General features: G+C 41.3%; 3 protein-coding genes across 13 annotated transcripts in view; 1 reads left to right on the forward strand and 2 right to left on the reverse strand.

The window, feature by feature from the left end:
- The first annotated feature begins 438 nt into the window (after positions 1 to 438).
- Positions 439 to 4,929, forward strand: LOC310990973 (uncharacterized protein). Its single transcript, XM_083978540.1, has 5 exons — positions 439 to 792; positions 1,278 to 1,332; positions 2,100 to 2,171; positions 3,482 to 3,566; positions 3,810 to 4,929. The coding sequence occupies exons 1-5, from the start codon at positions 733 to 735 to the stop codon at positions 3,856 to 3,858; spliced, it is 321 nt and encodes a 106-aa protein (XP_083834666.1). The 5' UTR covers positions 439 to 732; the 3' UTR covers positions 3,859 to 4,929.
- A 1,076-nt stretch (positions 4,930 to 6,005) lies between these two features.
- osmr (oncostatin M receptor) lies at positions 6,006 to 15,057 on the reverse strand. 2 transcript variants are annotated; one of them, XR_014595602.1, is made up of 18 exons: positions 14,924 to 15,057; positions 14,674 to 14,828; positions 14,329 to 14,482; positions 13,679 to 13,948; positions 13,449 to 13,578; positions 12,933 to 13,081; positions 12,677 to 12,810; positions 12,455 to 12,596; positions 12,244 to 12,329; positions 11,941 to 12,154; positions 10,787 to 10,975; positions 10,599 to 10,700; positions 9,620 to 9,793; positions 9,340 to 9,483; positions 9,165 to 9,246; positions 8,967 to 9,051; positions 7,868 to 8,434; positions 6,006 to 6,593 (listed from the first exon to the last, which is right to left on the reverse strand). XR_014595602.1 is itself a non-coding variant. In XM_083978521.1 (18 exons), the coding sequence occupies exons 1-18, from the start codon at positions 15,009 to 15,011 to the stop codon at positions 6,508 to 6,510; spliced, it is 2,535 nt and encodes an 844-aa protein (XP_083834647.1). In that variant the 5' UTR covers positions 15,012 to 15,057; the 3' UTR covers positions 6,006 to 6,507. The 2 variants fall into 2 exon arrangements, 1 of the variants encoding a protein (XP_083834647.1); XM_083978521.1 differs by having other exon boundaries at positions 6,006 to 6,527; positions 8,218 to 8,434.
- Positions 15,058 to 15,269: 212 nt separating this feature from the next.
- The window catches only part of LOC310991603 (rho guanine nucleotide exchange factor 28-like), a 41,136-nt gene continuing 39,563 nt past the window's right edge, over positions 15,270 to 16,842 (reverse strand). For 8 of the 10 annotated variants that reach the window (XM_083979384.1, XM_083979381.1, XM_083979383.1 and 5 more), the window contains 2 exons: positions 16,406 to 16,811; positions 15,270 to 16,298 (listed from right to left, as the gene is read on the reverse strand). In XM_083979384.1, coding sequence (XP_083835510.1) covers positions 16,111 to 16,298; positions 16,406 to 16,811 — 594 coding nt within the window. In that variant the 3' untranslated portion in view covers positions 15,270 to 16,110. The remainder of the gene's footprint in view (positions 16,299 to 16,405; positions 16,812 to 16,842) is intronic. The other 2 variants (XM_083979382.1, XM_083979378.1) reach the window with 1 other exon arrangement.

Below are 16,842 nucleotides of genomic sequence, written 5' to 3' on the forward strand. Positions count from 1 at the left end.
AACGGCCGTGAAGCTGATATCTGCTTTAAGTTCTTTAGTGGCAGTGAGGTGTTGCAGGACTTCCTGTAAAAACAATGTTGAAGTTAACTTGTTCTTTCCAGGAACAAGAAGTCAACAGTCCTATCTGTAATATCCACATCTTCAATCAGCAAACACGGCTGTGTGGCCTCTCTGTATGAAAGGTCAGCTGAAAACCAAGTGCAGCCTTCTCTTGTTGGAGGAGATGTAGCTTAATATTCATACAAACAATTAGCCTATAGAAGAAGTCAAGTCCGTTTTATTTATATAGCAGAGGTTATCTAAAAGACCTTTGCAAATAGAGCTTTTCTTTGTGACGGTATTTATTTTCCCACCTAGAGCAAGCCCACAGGCCAACTGAAGCATGAATAAACTTCCTGCAGCAGAACCAGACTCAGGGTGGGCGGCCATCTGCCTCAACCGGTTGGGTTAGAAAGAGAGAGACAGAGAATGGCAGCAGGTAACTGTGTGTGTTAAGGTGATACAACCTGCAAATAATTACAATTCAATATTTGTTTTGTTTTTGTTTGTTTTTTTGGTCACTGTGAGGGGTCTCTTGCCTGTGCTCGTGTAAAGTACTGAGTTCTGAAGCAGCACCTGAACGTAGCACGGGAGGCGCGTCTGTGGGGCTCAGCGCGCAGCTCAGCTGAAGGTGAGAGGAAAACAGCATGAACTGATGAAGTCTGACCGCACAACCTCAGCACAGCCGCAGTCATGTGGACGGAGGTGAACAACAAGAGCAAGAGTGTTTTCGACAACGGAAACAGCTCGAAGGTAAGAAAGAAACATGAAGTACAAAGAGAGTTTGTGAAGAGCAGCACCTTGATCCGAGGCGTCGGGATATTTCAACTACTAACTGCTGTGCTTGTTTACAACCCCTGTGAGAAGTTTGATTTTAAAACAAGAGGTCCTGCAGTGGGTTTCTCAGCCCCTCGGCCACAGGGACAAGTTCTTCCACCGCGGGAATGTTACTTACTTCCATTTTCTTATCTTTATGTCGGCTGCTGCCTTCAGCGCTTTGATTCTCCACATTGTTCGACTTCCTGCAGCAGCTTTCCCTCCCCTGCTCTGTGCAGCATGTTACAGATCTGTCCTGCAACTGGTTTTCCTTCTTTATCTGTTTTAAAAACAAATGCAAACAAAGTCTTTTTCCACCTCTAGTTATTTTCTCGAGCTGCTGCGGTGTCTCCTGTTGTGTCTGTGACCTCTGCTCCATATGTTTCACTCAAACCTGATTTGTTTTTTTGCTGCATTTTCAGATGGTTGACCCAGATCTCACACAGCAGCTTTTACACGCTGTTCATCAGATCAATGGTAAGTCCCCAGTGGTGTCCTGTGTTTCATGCTAATAAGAAGCTGAAGCACAGGTATGCGCCTCAGTGTAATGGATATTAGAGGCAAACGATGAGATTAGAGCGCCAGATAAACAGGGAAATCCACTGCAGGTGAATTCCTGTTAGGTCTGTGGAAGCTTTAATTAACTGATCAGTGCAACTTTTAGTTTAGGGCAGAACAAGATAATTAGAAATGTGCCAAAGAAGCAGAAGTGAAAATGCAGAGGTCACAAAAATATTCAGTGTAGAAATAAAGTTATGTAACAACTGTCTCTGGGGTCAAAACTGCAAACTGTAACAGTGTCCATGATATTTTGCTACACAGATCAAACATTTATTAAAGTGTTATGAATTAGTTCACCAGAGATGGGATTGAAAAGAGGAACAGGAAAGGCCATGCACTGTTTATTCCTGAAATTGTTCACCGGAAATACAATAACAAACAGGCTCACTGATAAAAAAGAAGGGGCAGTGCTGCACTGTAACACTGCACACAACTAAAATATACAGAAATGACTCCTCAGTTTCCAGTTTCAGCAAACACTGGGAATCATGAGCTCATAAATAAAGGCTCAAGAAAATGTGAAGAAATGTGAAAGTTGATCTGGAGAATAGAAGCTGCACCCAGAGTCACATATTGTCGAGGTGTTATTGAGGTATGATGTGTGTTGATTTTAATATTCTGTCATTTAATATCTATATACTTACGGTACCATTTTTTGTGTTCACACCTAAATGTAACTCCAGCTTCAGCTGCAGCTTCCCCCTGTCCTTCCTGCACAGATGACTCTCTAACCAGGACCAGTGGGATCATCCCTGGTGAGCACCACTTTGATCTAAATCTGATGACTACTTTGTAATAGATACCGCCTTGAGTCAACAGCTAACAAAAGAAAAGACCACCTATGTCACTCAAGGGTCGAGAGCCTCATATGAAATAATAGTGGGGGTTGAGTTACAGCACCAACAACCGGCCAAGCTTTAAAACATTTTCTCTGGCACTTCTTTTTGGAATATGACGGCAAAGCAATAAAGATCTTGATGGCAATTTTGATTAAATTGCAAAGGGTTGTTTGCATTGGCTGAGAAAGACACCAAGATTTTCCAAATTTATGTTTGCTATGTTTTTGCAATACACAACACACACACATCCCTGTTTCTCAGCTGTGTTTAATAAGTGTTTGCTGACTTATGATGTGTTTCGTGCTCACTATTTGAACCTTGAACTAGAGAACTTTTGCACTCTGGTGACATGTTCCCAAATGGAGGGGGTAGAGACGACCAGGTGTCAAAATGTGTCATAAGAACATCCCATTAATGAAGCATTTTGTTGCTACAGAGACATCACGGCCTACAATCAACAGTGTCCAGATGTAAGGGAGCATGTTTGTTTGGTACAAATCCCAACAAAAACTACATATTCTTTGATTTATAACAATAATATCTTCAAAAAACAATCACATAATTCTGTGTAGTATGTTATACCCATGATGCAAGTGTTTCACTGTGAGAGGATGTGGTCAAACTGGGAGTTGAACCTCAGAGTGGTGCCTCTGTGGAACTCGTTAAAGTTTGCACAACATAAGAATGACAATATGTACAGTATATTGTTACAGTGTACACTCTTTAACACAGGTGGCTTCATTGTTACCACCTACTGCAATGCAACTCTTTGCTGGTCAGGTTCAAACCCAGTGTTTTGCTTTTCAAATAAGTCTCAGTTCACCACACCCACACTATAAATTTGGAAAGGGCAGTGAGACGACTCAGGCCTCACTATCATCAGTACTACTGTATAGTGACTCAAGGATCATAGTGTGGTGTGTGTGTGTGTCATAGTGTAGAACTTCTTTTCTTCTTTCTTTTTGGGTGTACAGTAGTGCAGTAGTGAAGATACGAAAATAGGAGCACGCATATGCATATTATGCATGTGCACTCATGAACCACAGTGTTTTTGTTTTCTGGGGAGGAACTGGTTCATTCAGTTCAACAGAATGAAAAGCAGGTAAACAAATGATTTCTGCATTGCTCCCTGCAGAAGATACAAAATAAAAAGCACATATCAAGTTGTATGACATATGCAAATAAATTTAATATGTAAGAAAATAATGTGCTTTTTGTCCTTTTAGGTGCAATAGCAGCCACAGTGTTCATCACCTTCTTACTCGCCCTCTACGCCGTCCTCTGGAAGTGCATGGTGTCACCTCCACAACGGTAAAGATCAAGCACAAGCCTTAACTTGATCTTTTTTGCCTGAGCTTCAATTTGATTCTGTTTACTCAGCGATCTTGCAAACTGTTTGTTCACCTGCCCTTTACTGTCACATGTCTGAACTTTGTATCCCAGCTCATCAAAGAAAACAAATGACCTCACACGATCAGCACTTTCTTTTTAACCGCATTTATTTTTTATTGTAGTTGTAACGCCAGACATCCAACATTTGTGTTCCCCTTTCAGGAAGCACAGCAAAGTGAGGGTGAGATTACAACATAATGACTCTGTGTGAGGACTACGGCCTCCGGGTTGCCGAGCAGGTTGTTTTGGATCGTAATGTTTGGGATGGACTAACATCAGAGAAGACTTTGCTCCCGGTCAGAGAGAAGCACCAGAGTGACAGTAAAGAAGAGCCTCCTCTCAACAGACCCAAATATCAAACCTCTGGATTCAGCTGCGTGGATGTGTCACCTGTTTCTCCTCAGCTTTACTCTCAGCTGGAGGCTCCGTGATGATGTGAAACACTTTTTTTTAGCAGGCAAGATTGAACTGCTCTTTTCCTGTGAACTCTGCACTACTGAGGGACAAGGCGGCTAAGGCTACAGCTCGCCACGCTGACCAATAAGCTGCGTGTATTAGAGAGAGAGAGAGAGAGAGAGAGAGACGAGTATGTGGATTTTTTGGCATGTTTCCTAGCTGCTTTATGAATGTCCTCCATTCTCACTGTGTTATTTCTTAAAGCAGAAGTAAGCGATCCGGTCGTTTTGGCTAACTTCTTGTCAGCCGATGGAGTTAGCAGTCCCCGCCCTCGTCCCTACGTCACCACATTCACGCGCATCCCTTGGCTGCACACACAGAGAGGACCGCCCCTTTATGCCGTTCTCTCTCCTCATTGGATAAAGGTTGTAGGATACAAGGAAAGTTTTCTCCTCGGCTTACAGCAGAGCAGAGTGACTGACAGACCCGTGTTTCGGACCAAACACTCTATATAAGTGATTGCTATCGGAAGATATAACTATTTAAGACTTATATTAACACAAATATTCCGCTTACTTCTGCTTTAATATTTTCTGAAGTACATTCTGGCACTGACCAGTGCCATTTACATCAATTTTAAACTGTCTCTGGTTCTTGTAATATTTTTTTAAAGGGACATAGAGTCTTTAGAGCTAAGTAATTGATTTTAATGTTACTGTTTTATTTGTCCTTTGTTGTCCAATGTTCTTTCACTTGCTCAGGGTGGTGTAACTACTGACATAAACCAAGCTAAACTGACCTTTGACTTTAACCAAAGTTTGTGTTCTTTATATTTAGTAGATGTGAGTTTAAATAAATTACCAAGGATTTAGTCACAATTTAGTGAAACCTCAAGTCATACTTTTGTTTGTTTGTTGTTTTTTCCCATCATGGTGTATTTCTAACTTACCTCAGGAGGTTAGACTCGGGAATCGAAGTATTTTTTCTACTTCTGGTGAAATTTTCTGAATGTATTTCTGCAGAAATTTGAAAGAAACTGAATAGGAAAAAGATAGTTAAGAAAGTTTCTCAATGAGAGTAACTGGAGAAAAGCTGTTATGAGTAATGAGGTGGAAACTGGTTGAAGGAAATAATGCAGGATTTATCAGAGCAGAGATAGGTTCACTGACTGGGAGAGATACTAATCATTTGAACAGCACGATCAGAGCTTTGATCAGACCAAGTGCATCCACATTTTGTCAACATGTCGAGGGCAAATATGTGAATAGTTTTGATCGCACTGAAACCATGGATTAGAGTGATGGAGTTAACAGACTATAGTACCTCACATAACCACTCAACAACAGTGGTGAGCAGCTGAGAAGATGAACATAATGAACTGTGTCCGTTGAACCTGGATTTCTGCTGAGGCAGCAGAGTTATCAACTCATGGACCGAACCCGTCATGTCTCAACAGACGGTTAGCTGACAGTGGTGTGACAGTTTAAGGAATTTTTTCTTGGCACACTTAGTGTCTCTAATTACTAGTCATGCATCTAAAGCCACAGCTAAACTGGTTTCATTAACATGGTAATTAATTTAGGGAAACTTCTGTAGCTCTGATCTGAATGCGGTAGAGCACCTTAGAGGTGTGGTAGCCAATAAATCAGCAGAAATGATGTGATGCAGTCATGAAAACATGGGCCAGAGCCTCTAGAGACATGGATCACTGCCTAAAGCAAAACAAAGATCAAAACTCACTCTCAACTGTGTTTTCTTGGATAAAAGCAGAAATAGAGACCTAACAGGTGAGATAACAGATTTCCTGCTGTAAACCTGTTTTGTGTGTTTCTTGAAGAACATGGAAAAACAATTACACGCCTCATAGACTTCCCCACATGCCTTTGAAATGACTGGCATAACTATTTGTCTGTCAACCGTCTGATTTACTTTGGCACCGAGAAATGCATAAGGAAACACTGATAAAATAGCTTTATTTATTATCACTTGTAACAAACGTCTGGCGCGGATCTGCATATTTGCTGGAGAGTGGAATCGTAACAGGAGGAGAATATCAGCAGACATGGAGGAGGAGGACACTCCTGATATCACAGAGTGATCTGTCCCAACAAGCAGAGAGAGTTCAAGTGAAAGATTCCAGTATGTTTTGATATTTGAGTCAGACCCTTATCACAGTGATCATCATACACTCCTCTTTAGCTGTAAGTCACTGATGGACTAACTGTCCACAACTGAACCAAACGTTTCCATAGAACAAACACTTCCCTTTTATTTTTCTACCTTTACATCAATGTGGTTGACTCTATTTCTTATTATGTAACTCGTGCGTAAACACCACCTTCCTCCTACCTACCTGGTAATTAAATATGTTTTTTTGGTTTTTAACACTGTTTTTTAAAGAAGATACACATCTCTCCGTCACGCTCCTGTCCTCTCCTTCCGCCTGATACGTTCAGCCGCCTTATCAGCTGCAACATTTGCATCCTGCAGATAAACATTGAGCTGCTTCACACTTAAGCAAAAATCTTAACAGTGAGTTCCTCTTTAACCCTTTGATGCACAACATATGCACACCCCCTCTAATGCGCAACATGGGTCTAAAATGACCCGCATTCATTTTCCATGTGAATTCATGCTGGGTGAGTGTTTCTTTGTGGTATCTTTTAAAATCAATATATTTTATGATTGAATCCTCCAAGTATCTTTTGAATATCTTGTTTTTAATTAGTACAGGGTGTTATTTCCATTTTTACTTTCTTATTTTATGAACAAATAGACAAAAAGTCTCAGAGAGTGGACCAGTTAGCTAGCTAGCAGTTGACATTTCTACATTCTACTGTATTAGTAAACTACAGTAGAACATGTCACCAGCTAGCTAGCTAGGTAGCTGTTGACATGTTCTAGCTGGTGTCTACAATAGAATATTATTCTATTGTTGTCACCAGCTAGAACATGTCATCATGTTAACAGTTAGCTAACTTGCTAATATTAAGGTATTTCCCTTTATGACAAGTAATGTAGCTACTTATTCAAGGTAACTAAAACCTTATCAATTATGCACAGTTATCTTTAATGAGTCATCAAATGTTTCTTTAGGTAAATTGGAATAATTGTAAAACAGGTAAATATGATTATATGTGCTTAAAAAAGAATATTTACAGAAGAAAATGATAAATACTGTGCAGTGATTTCAAAGATATAACATTGAAATAGCCTACTCAGATAGAATAAACTATGGCTAGCTGTTGACCACAGTAGAATATGTCAACAGAGCTATTAATGGGGAAAAAGGACAAGTAATGACTAGTCATTATTGTAATCAAGGAAACAATGGTCTGTTGTTGGTATAGATAGTGAGGGAATGCTAAAATTAAAGTATTCTTGCTATACTTGTTTTTTCAACTGGTCCACTCACTGAGACATTTTTGTTCATTTTTGTTCACAAGTAAGAAATGAAAAATGGAAATAATGACCCCACTAATAAAAAACAATATATTAAATAATACTTGGAACATTCAATCATAAAATAGATAGATTTCAAAAGTTACAGCAAAGAAACTATCACTCAGCATGAAATCACATTGGAAATGAATGTGGGTCATTTTAGACCCATGTTGCGCATTAGAGGGGTAGTGATACAAAATGTGTTTTTATTAAAAAAGTGAAAAAGTAAAAAATAAAATAAGGATGTATTATGATCAAAAACAAGTTAATTGAGGAATACCTGGAATTCTATATGATGAAATACATTTTTCGCAAAGATATAGCACAAAAAAACTCACTCGGGTCACTTTAGACCCATGTTGTGCATCAAAGGGTTAAACTGCTGTGTGCACTTTGACATATAAAAACACCTGCAGCTTCATTTTAAGACTCCACTGCGGCAGAGAAAGCAAATGTGCTAAATGTATTTACATCAGAACACTCAGTTAACAAAGCATCTATTTACATGACATATGTAGAAGGTCTTGGTTTAGTCCTCGACTTCATTAAGTATTAGAAATGTAACCATATACAACAATGTTTGGTTCCTGCAGACAATCAGTAAGTTCAAAGCTTGGTGATGTGACTTCACTGTTAGTGACTTCTTGCGGCTCAGAGAAATCACCCCCCAACGAGTAAAAGTAGCTACTGTTTTCGACGCATGTTATTTGCTGAGCGGCCAGTCCCTCACCGTTGAGTGCGGCTGACTGCGGACAGTAGCCTTGGGGTGGTACACAGGAGGCTGACGAGGATGGAGGACAGGACTGGGAATCGGGGAGAAGCGGTGCGTTCAGGGGTTCAGGATCTCTCAGTGCGGTTTCTTCGGTCGGAGGGGGGTTGTTGTTAAGCATCTCAATGTCACAGCTCATGCACTCCTCCACTTTGTGAGACTGCACCCTCTCAACAGCCTATACAATCATGAAGAAGGGATTATAACATGTATGTAAATTAAACACATAGCCTACATAGAGACAGGTCCATATCTGTGAGCCTAACATACTGCGTGGCATTGCCCTGATATTTGACCTATTTGCAACCACTTTCTTGTGATTTATTTGAATGCAAGTAATTAGCTGCCTGAACACAAGGTGGTCCTGAGAGCTCCATGCACTGCAGCTAAAGAAAACACATGCAAAGACACAAACACGCTGCAAAAACTCTCAGCAGAAGTGTTTCCAGGGACACAAAAAAAAGTGATGGTCCCAGCTAAAGGCTAGGCTACGTAGTTTAAATAATATCTGAATCTGTAGAAACAACAATTGGCGAAGTCTAGAGTCCGCTATCACTAAAACCACTTCACGGACAGGACTGTTTGAGTTATAGTATAATTATGCATCAAATAGACAGTTTCATATTTCTATAATCTCAAAAAAAACAGTAGAATGTACTAAATGTATCTGAAGTTGTAGTTTTCTGTGCATAATTTGACTGTGTCCATACCTCCATTACCAAGCTGTCTATTTCAAAGGGTTTGATGTTCATTCCAGCAGGATAGATAAATATCTCCTTCAACATTCTGCTCAGCCTGGAGGAGAAACAAAACAAAGAAGATATGATAGAAGAGAGAGAGGGAGACCATGAGCTGTCTTCCACGGGGAACAACATTTAAACTTAAGATTGAATCATGAAGTCACTCACATCTTTCTCTGAGGCCACACGAGGACGGCACAGCCCAGCAGTAACAGGATGGGGGTCAGTATCTTGGCCAAGCTGACAGAGTCTAACCAGAGGAAACAAAAGATGGAGTAAATGCAGTAAAATGGGCTCATTTGTTGAATTTATGTGTGATTTCGCTGGATGTTATGGCGCTCACAGTTGGTTCTGGTCCAGACGGTGATCATGCCTGGTTGTCCAGGCCCCGCCTTGGTGAGAGCACTCACGTAGAATTTGTACTCATGGTTTTCCTTCAGACCGTCTATAGTCACAGACTTCCTCTGAGGGTCCTCCACCAACACATCTATATGTAAACAAGCTTACATTAAGGCCTTTTATGTTATTGAGTGGCATTATGACTTAATGGTGATTTAAGAGTGAAATTTAATATTGTTTCACAACAGTCAATCTCTCAGCACCAGTTGCATCTCTGCACCTACTTTCAGTATGATCAGTATGATCCAGCGTATTGGATCCCACCTCGTGTCGTTTAATCAGGTAACCAGTGATGAATGCCGGGTGAGAGGGATCATACTCATTATAATGCCACTCCAGCGTCACAGATGAGGAAGTACTCAGGACAGGTTCGACCAGACTTGGTCGTAGTTTGGGATCTGGACAAACAGTATGGGTTTGAAGAAGGAAACAGAATTGAAGCGAAGGACTTCAAGCAAGAATTCAACTTTCTTCAAGTGTGCTCAAGTGATCATATTTTCTCTTATGAAGCAAAACACTTATCGTTAAAAAAAACTCTATGCTGACATTTCCACCCTGTCAAGATGCAACTTATGTATTATCAGATTTTTGTTTTGATAACAGAATTTTTGCCATTTTGACAACTGCTGCCTGGCCGGTGACTACCTGAGTCAATTTGTGAAGCCACACACAAGATCCCACTTCCAGCCAATTAGCTCAATGTGTTAGGAGCCAGTTCTTGATGTAAGAGGTTGTGAGTTCAAGCCTCAGCTAAAGCAGAATGGACATTGTAATATCAATGTTCTTGTTGTCTTCCTACTTTGCCTCTTGTTACTCAGAATTGCCTAAATTTGTCCAAAATTGCCTGGCCCCAACCATTGCTGCAAAGCAGCTTTAATTTGCTTCTGAGGTTATCTGACAAACAGGAAAGACAGTATCAGGTTTTTAAACGACATTTAGATGATGTCCTCATCAGAGCCCTAGATGGAGACATCCTGTGTTGAAACCTCTGCAACCACACCTCATGACAAGTTTCCACCATCTCCCCTGCAGAAGCCTCTGTCTGACCTTCCTGTCAGTTGATGTGCATTATTTGATATGCATATTAAACCTATCTGTTAGCAAAGACTACAACTAACCTCATAAACAGATATGGCTGTCAAATGTAGCTGACATAAGAGTATGCAAGTTTTCTGGTTCAACACAATAACCAGTCACACTTACGAAGCTCTTGTGAGTATCCAGTCTGCACCGTCAGTAGTGTGTGCACATTTTCCTTGCATCCAAAGATATTAAATGTATACCGACGACCTGCTTCGAAATCACCTATGAAATACAATTTGTGCAACAGTGAATGCAACAAACCAAAAACACTGACCACTAAAGGAAAAACAAAATGAAAAAAACTTTACTCGCAGGTAGGTATAATGTGTTGTTTCCCCCTCGGATCTTTTTCCATTGCAGAGTACATGGTCCTTCATTTCCCTGAATGCACCACTCCACTGTGTAGCCACACGTAGCGAGTGAGTCCAGCTCAGGCCAGGACAGGTTGAAACCACCAGCTGGACTGCTGCTCAGCCGCCTCTCCACCAGGAGGGTCTCTGGACACAGATGCAAAATTAAGCCCCTTCAGTCAAGTATTTAGATCAAACTGCTGGATTTATTTGGTGGTAGCGGGAACTGAGGCACTCAGAGTAGGAGAGTGATTTAAAAAGCCTTTATTACAGCATGGCCAAACAAATTAAAACCAAGCCAATGCGTTTTAATTTGTTTGGCCATGCTGTAATAAAGGCTTTTTAAATCACTCTCCTACTCTGAGTGCCTCAGTTCCCGCTACCACCCAGTATTTGGATCCTCACACTGAAGAGCACCAGAGGTAGAGACAAGAGACAAAGACAATTGATACCCATGCAGCACTCCATGCAAGTTTTTTGATTGCTGGATTTATTTGTTTCAAGTAGGTGTGAAGACCAAGTCAATACACAACAGTAACAGCAAAACCAAAAATCAACTACACACCTACACACCAGTATTTTTTGTTTTTATAGGTTCATTTAATTCATTTGACAACATAACAATTTAAATGGCAACACACAAAATAATCTAGTATAATATGCCTGTATTTCACAAACTTTGAATTAACAAAGCAAATTATTCAATAAGATATTAAAAAAATAAAATAAAATAAAAAAAGCTGTGGCCAGTATAGACAAACCAAAATGCCTTACCTTTCAAAACAACATTTTTATTTCCTCATGATACTGGCTTTAAATACATACATACAATATATGTATATATATTTTTTAATCATTTTAATTTTCACATAGGCTACTATAACCAAGAATGACTTTCTTTTCACTGTATATGATGATGAATAAATAGCGCAAACTTGAGATACTCATCATCAATAGCAATATCAAATTTTTCCATGATTGGTCTGCTACATTTTTTTGTATACAAAATTGTCAAATGGGGACAGGAGTTAGAGACAATACTTAGTGATGTCACATTATGGAAGAAGCGCTTAGGTGTTATAGAGTCTCAGCTGACTGCATGTGTTGCTCACCTCTGTTATCAAGCTTTGGGATGGTGATGTGAGCCGTGATGGGGGGGCAAGTGCGAAGGACAGCCTGGACAGTGAAGTCGCACTGTCCTGAATCGATGGACACCTCAACCTGGGTCTGGGCACTGCCCCTCCACTCAGTTCTGTTTTGGCCGTCCTGCAACCACTGGACCGAGTAACCTTGGATAGCTTCAGTAGCTCCAGAGCCAGGAGCATTCTGGGAACAAAGGTGATATATATGTTCACTAAATTAAACCAAACAGTTTGTGCACCACTACCCTAAAACAGACAAGCTTCATGTCTCACCAGCTGCCACAACAGAGTAACATGACGACCGTGGGTTTCAGACATCTGTTTTAAACTCCTCCATATGTTCAAGGTCATAAATGGACCTGAGGAAAAGAAAACACATGGAAGTTATTCATCTGTGGCACCAGCGGATCATTGAATACTGTGGACTTTGACCACAACCCGTGGACAACGTACTATCCTAGCAATACACATTTTTTGTACTTACAAGTTTTGAATGGTAAAGGCGTTGTCCACTGTCCCCACAACCTGCCGTTGACAGAGCAGCGCACCCTGGTAGAGTAGAAGGTGTCGGGGAGCAGGTGTTGCAGTTTGACTCTGCAGAGACCACTGGGGCTGTTACAGTTCAGCTGTTACAAACACACAGACCGAAGATGAAAAACATGCACTAAGATAGTGAATATCTGGGTTGAAAGCAGGTTAAACTGACCTCAGTGCTGCTGCCTGGGTTCACAGAGACCTGACAGATGAAGTTCAGCTGAGTCAAGTTCCCCTTGATGATCCAGGACACAGTGGTGTCTGCAATCCCAGGGCTCACTCTGTCCCACTCCAAAACAGGAGCCACTAATAGCAACACACACACGAGCTCATATTAAATGAATTTACTGTACACATGTTGCATATGAATAAAAAACTGTATGACTAAAACATCCATATTGTGTTTAGATGCTTGTGTGACCTCTGACCTCTGTCAGAGATATTGAAGCTGTGGCTTTCTGTCTCCTCTCCCAGCTGGTCCTTCACAACCAGTTTGATATTGTATTGTTCCAAATGAGGGATGGCAGCAAAAGTACAAGATGATGCTGCACAGCTGATGGGAGCCTGATGTGAGTTCCTGTGTTTTCAACAGCAAAAAAAAGAGACAAGCTATATTGCATATGAGAACAGGAGTGTGAAGCTCACAGTCTGCTTTGATTCTAGTTTGAAACCTTGTTATTTACTTAAACAAAACAAATGTGCTGCTGAGACAAAACTCCTAACCATGAGGCAGAGAAGCTCTGTCCTCTATATAAATCTGCTTTTTAATAGACACACGCAAGTTCAGTCCCAAAACAAAGAACTAAACTTCCACACTCTTTCATTTTGTATAATCCTCATTGCTTGCATCTGAACATGTCTACAAAAACACTCCAATCTATGTCTGAAATTCTGCAGGTAAAGCTACAAGTACATGCTGGATGTTTGGTAACGTGTGTTCTTACTCTATGTGAAGCGTGTGTATTTGGTTGTTGTAATGAGCTGGTTTTCGATATCTGCCTGGTTCCCAGGTACAGGTGACAGTTTTCAGGTCTGAGGTTGCACAGCTTAGGTTTCTGGGCTTCTGGGCAGGAACTACAGCCCATACATACAGAAATGAATACAGTAAGTATAGCCTATATATATAAAAAGAAAATCAATAATATAAACAAACCCAACAATAATTCTGACTTACAGCTGACATAGTTCCAGACGAAGCTGGTATTGCCCGTTGTGTCACTGCAACTGACCAACACAGCGTTGATGAATGATGTTGGGATGGTCAGGTTTTCTACAGTGATAGCTTTGACTCTAGTTCCAATGCTGATAAAAGGGACACTTCTCTTTTTGAACTGCATCTCGGTGATACTGACTCCTCTTGGGGGAACACAGCAGAACATGGCGCTGGTGCCCTCTCTCAGCACCCGTGCGTCTGGGAAAATCCTCTCATCCTTTACCTTTTCGACTGCAGGCCACAGAGCAGAGTAAGAGTGCAGCATACAAACAGTGGTGCTACTAAAAATAGCTCTATTCCCTTGTATGTTCCTGAACTCCATGAACCCTTAAAATGAGATGGGAGATGTAAAATCTGGTTGTGCAGAAGTGTTTTGGAGAACCAACAAAAGCTATATACGACAAAATGATACGCATGTTGAAGTAAACATTGCATCAGAACAGAAAACGGGCGGGGGCCTCAATCTTGCCGAGAAAACAGCAGCTCTTGTTCATCTAATGTCACAATCTTATCACCAACACAGAGCACGCAACAAACTGTTATCTATAGGTTTCAGGTTTGGCCCTAGTCACACATATTGATCACTGATGATAAGCACGGCATCATCTCACCATGAGGAGTTCTCCATTCACTCCAGGGACTGGGGACTGACCGGTTGTAGAAATATCGTATCCTGGCCGAATGATCCACACACTCCAGAGGCAGTTCAGAAGTCCACGTCCATGTTTGATTGCGTGAATCTGAAGAGGGTGCACTGACATTTTTCTAGATCGACAAATACACAGCAAAACGGTGCATGAATTAAGAGTTTGAATAGAGATTATCCATGACATCATTCATCATGGTGAATCCTATTAAAAGTAGGATAATCACCACCATAAAACTACTGGGGATGTAACTATGAAGAGCCTTTAAGCTGCATGAATTCCAGGCAAAAAAGATTCCTCGGTACTCACGTTATAAATAATGGTGTGGTTTTCAGTACGGCTGATCTGGATCTCATTAATGTCACCCACTAAACCACTGTGGTTTACCAGCCAGTTCACCACGAGGCTTTGCCTGGCAGTGTCAGCCTGCACATGACTGATGCTCGGTTTTGGAAGCTGCCAAACTGACACAGAATGCAACACATTATATCTCTAAAATCACAGTGCATATTTAAGATTTACAATGGTAACTGAAATAATTGAAATGAATCAGTCTCACCGGCATCCAAGCAGCATCCACTGTGGTCTTCGGAAAAGATCAGAAACAACCCGAGAAGGATCATCAAAGACACTCTAAAACTTTTCATCCTCTCAGAAGAGAAATGATCAAAGTCAAACCAGAGTGAAGCGATGACTGCGTGCGCCTATTACGGCTCATGAGTCAATGATTAATGGCAGCCTGCCTGAAATTACAGCAAGTGTTGTGCAAGTGTGATGTGGAAAACCCCAGAGAGGTGTGCAAACGGATGTTGCTGTTTTGCACAAGGCAAAATATAAAAACAAAAAAAGAATTCTGATGTTTACCACAAGAGTTTTATATACAGCACAATATTAATATGGCACATCACAGTTCTGATTACAGAGATTACAAGGCAACACATATCAAACAAAATATTATTAATGTTGACAGTGCATGAAGCAATTTACACACAATAAATTATCAGAGAAAAAGAAGTTGACAGAAAAAAAATACAGCCATTCTTTACAGAAAACAATTACAGTATCAGATAGCAAGATTTTTGGCACTTAAGTGAGAAAAATGTTCCTCTTCCAACATAGTGTGCATAGGTAGCCTTTCCATAAAACTATACATACATTTAATATCTATACAATAATGTCAGTATATTTATATGTCTTTTTAGATACTCACAATCCCTCATAAATATTATTAAAGATGTCATGGAGAAATAATAGCACTCTATACATAGTTTTCGGGAGGGAATTGGCTTCTCAGATATTTCCATCTGCTTTTAAGTGCTCACAGGAAAATAACATCTATACTTCCATGCGGATTTCCCGGTGGTGTAGGTCCCAGTGTTTGCAACACAAAGGTACCTCTGCCATCAAACAAGTCCAACAGAGACTAAAAAGAATCATAGTAGAAGTAAAAACACAGCGAGTACAAGTAAAAAAAGCTGATCTACAAAGAGCTTGTTTGCAAAAGGCACAATGGTTTCATCACGCAGGAAGAGAATGATTAATGTCTGACATACGATGATAAAGGCACATAGAGTATGTCTGCAAATGCTTCCTCCCTGCAACTATTCCCTTACTTGATTATAGGGTTTTTTTTTCTTTTAAATGAACTCTTCTCCATCTAATGCACACACTCACAAACACGTGTAAGCAACTGATATATCATCGTCGGTCCAGTTATGTGTCGGGGAGCTTGCTCTTGAATGATTTTCAGAGATAAACGATGTTCTCCTCGCCTCCCTCCTCCCCGTTCTGTCCTTCGAGCGAGAGGTAAGCCTGCGGGGGGAGGAGGGGGGTGAGGGAGGGGGAGCAGGAGTAGTCCTCGTAAAGTCCGTGACCTGTGACGTCTGACCTCCAGGGACCCAGGGGCCGTCTGTCCAGCTGTGGGCTGAAGTCTGCTGGAAGGAGAACAACACAAGCTCTTCAGACAAAAAAAAAAACATCACTGTTTAGTTTCTTTCTTCCAATCTTGTGTGACTACTTCATGTAGAGTAAGTATTCGTACTGTTGTTGGTCATCTGTGGCTGTGCGGTGACCCTGCTGCCGAACGGGCGCACGGAGTCGTTCAGAGGTCGAGGGCAGCCGTGGTTGTTGCTGTAGTTTGGGTAGGACAAACCGCCCGGAGGCTGCTTGCTGTGCGCCTGGCTCAGCAGCGTGTTGAGGCTGTTGTAGAGGCTGGCGCTGAGGCCGTGGTTAGCGGTGTAGCCGGAGCCGTGCAGGAGGCCGTCGTGGTTCTTCATGGACGTGGGGAGCAGACACTGGTGCTGGTTGTTATTGTTGGTGGTGGTGGGGGTGGTGGTGGTGGTGGGCTGGTGGGGGTGGTTGTGTCGGAGGGAGGTGAGCAAAGCCGCCTCGTTTTCATAAACTGAACAGCTGCCATCCAGGCTGCCTGAGCGGCTGTGGCTGGACACCTGGGAGAATGAAACAACATCAACAAAGCAG

The sequence above is a fragment of the Trachurus trachurus genome (genome assembly GCF_905171665.1).
Source record: "Trachurus trachurus genome assembly, chromosome: 9".
In the NCBI taxonomy this organism is placed as follows: Eukaryota; Metazoa; Chordata; class Actinopteri; order Carangiformes; family Carangidae; genus Trachurus; species Trachurus trachurus.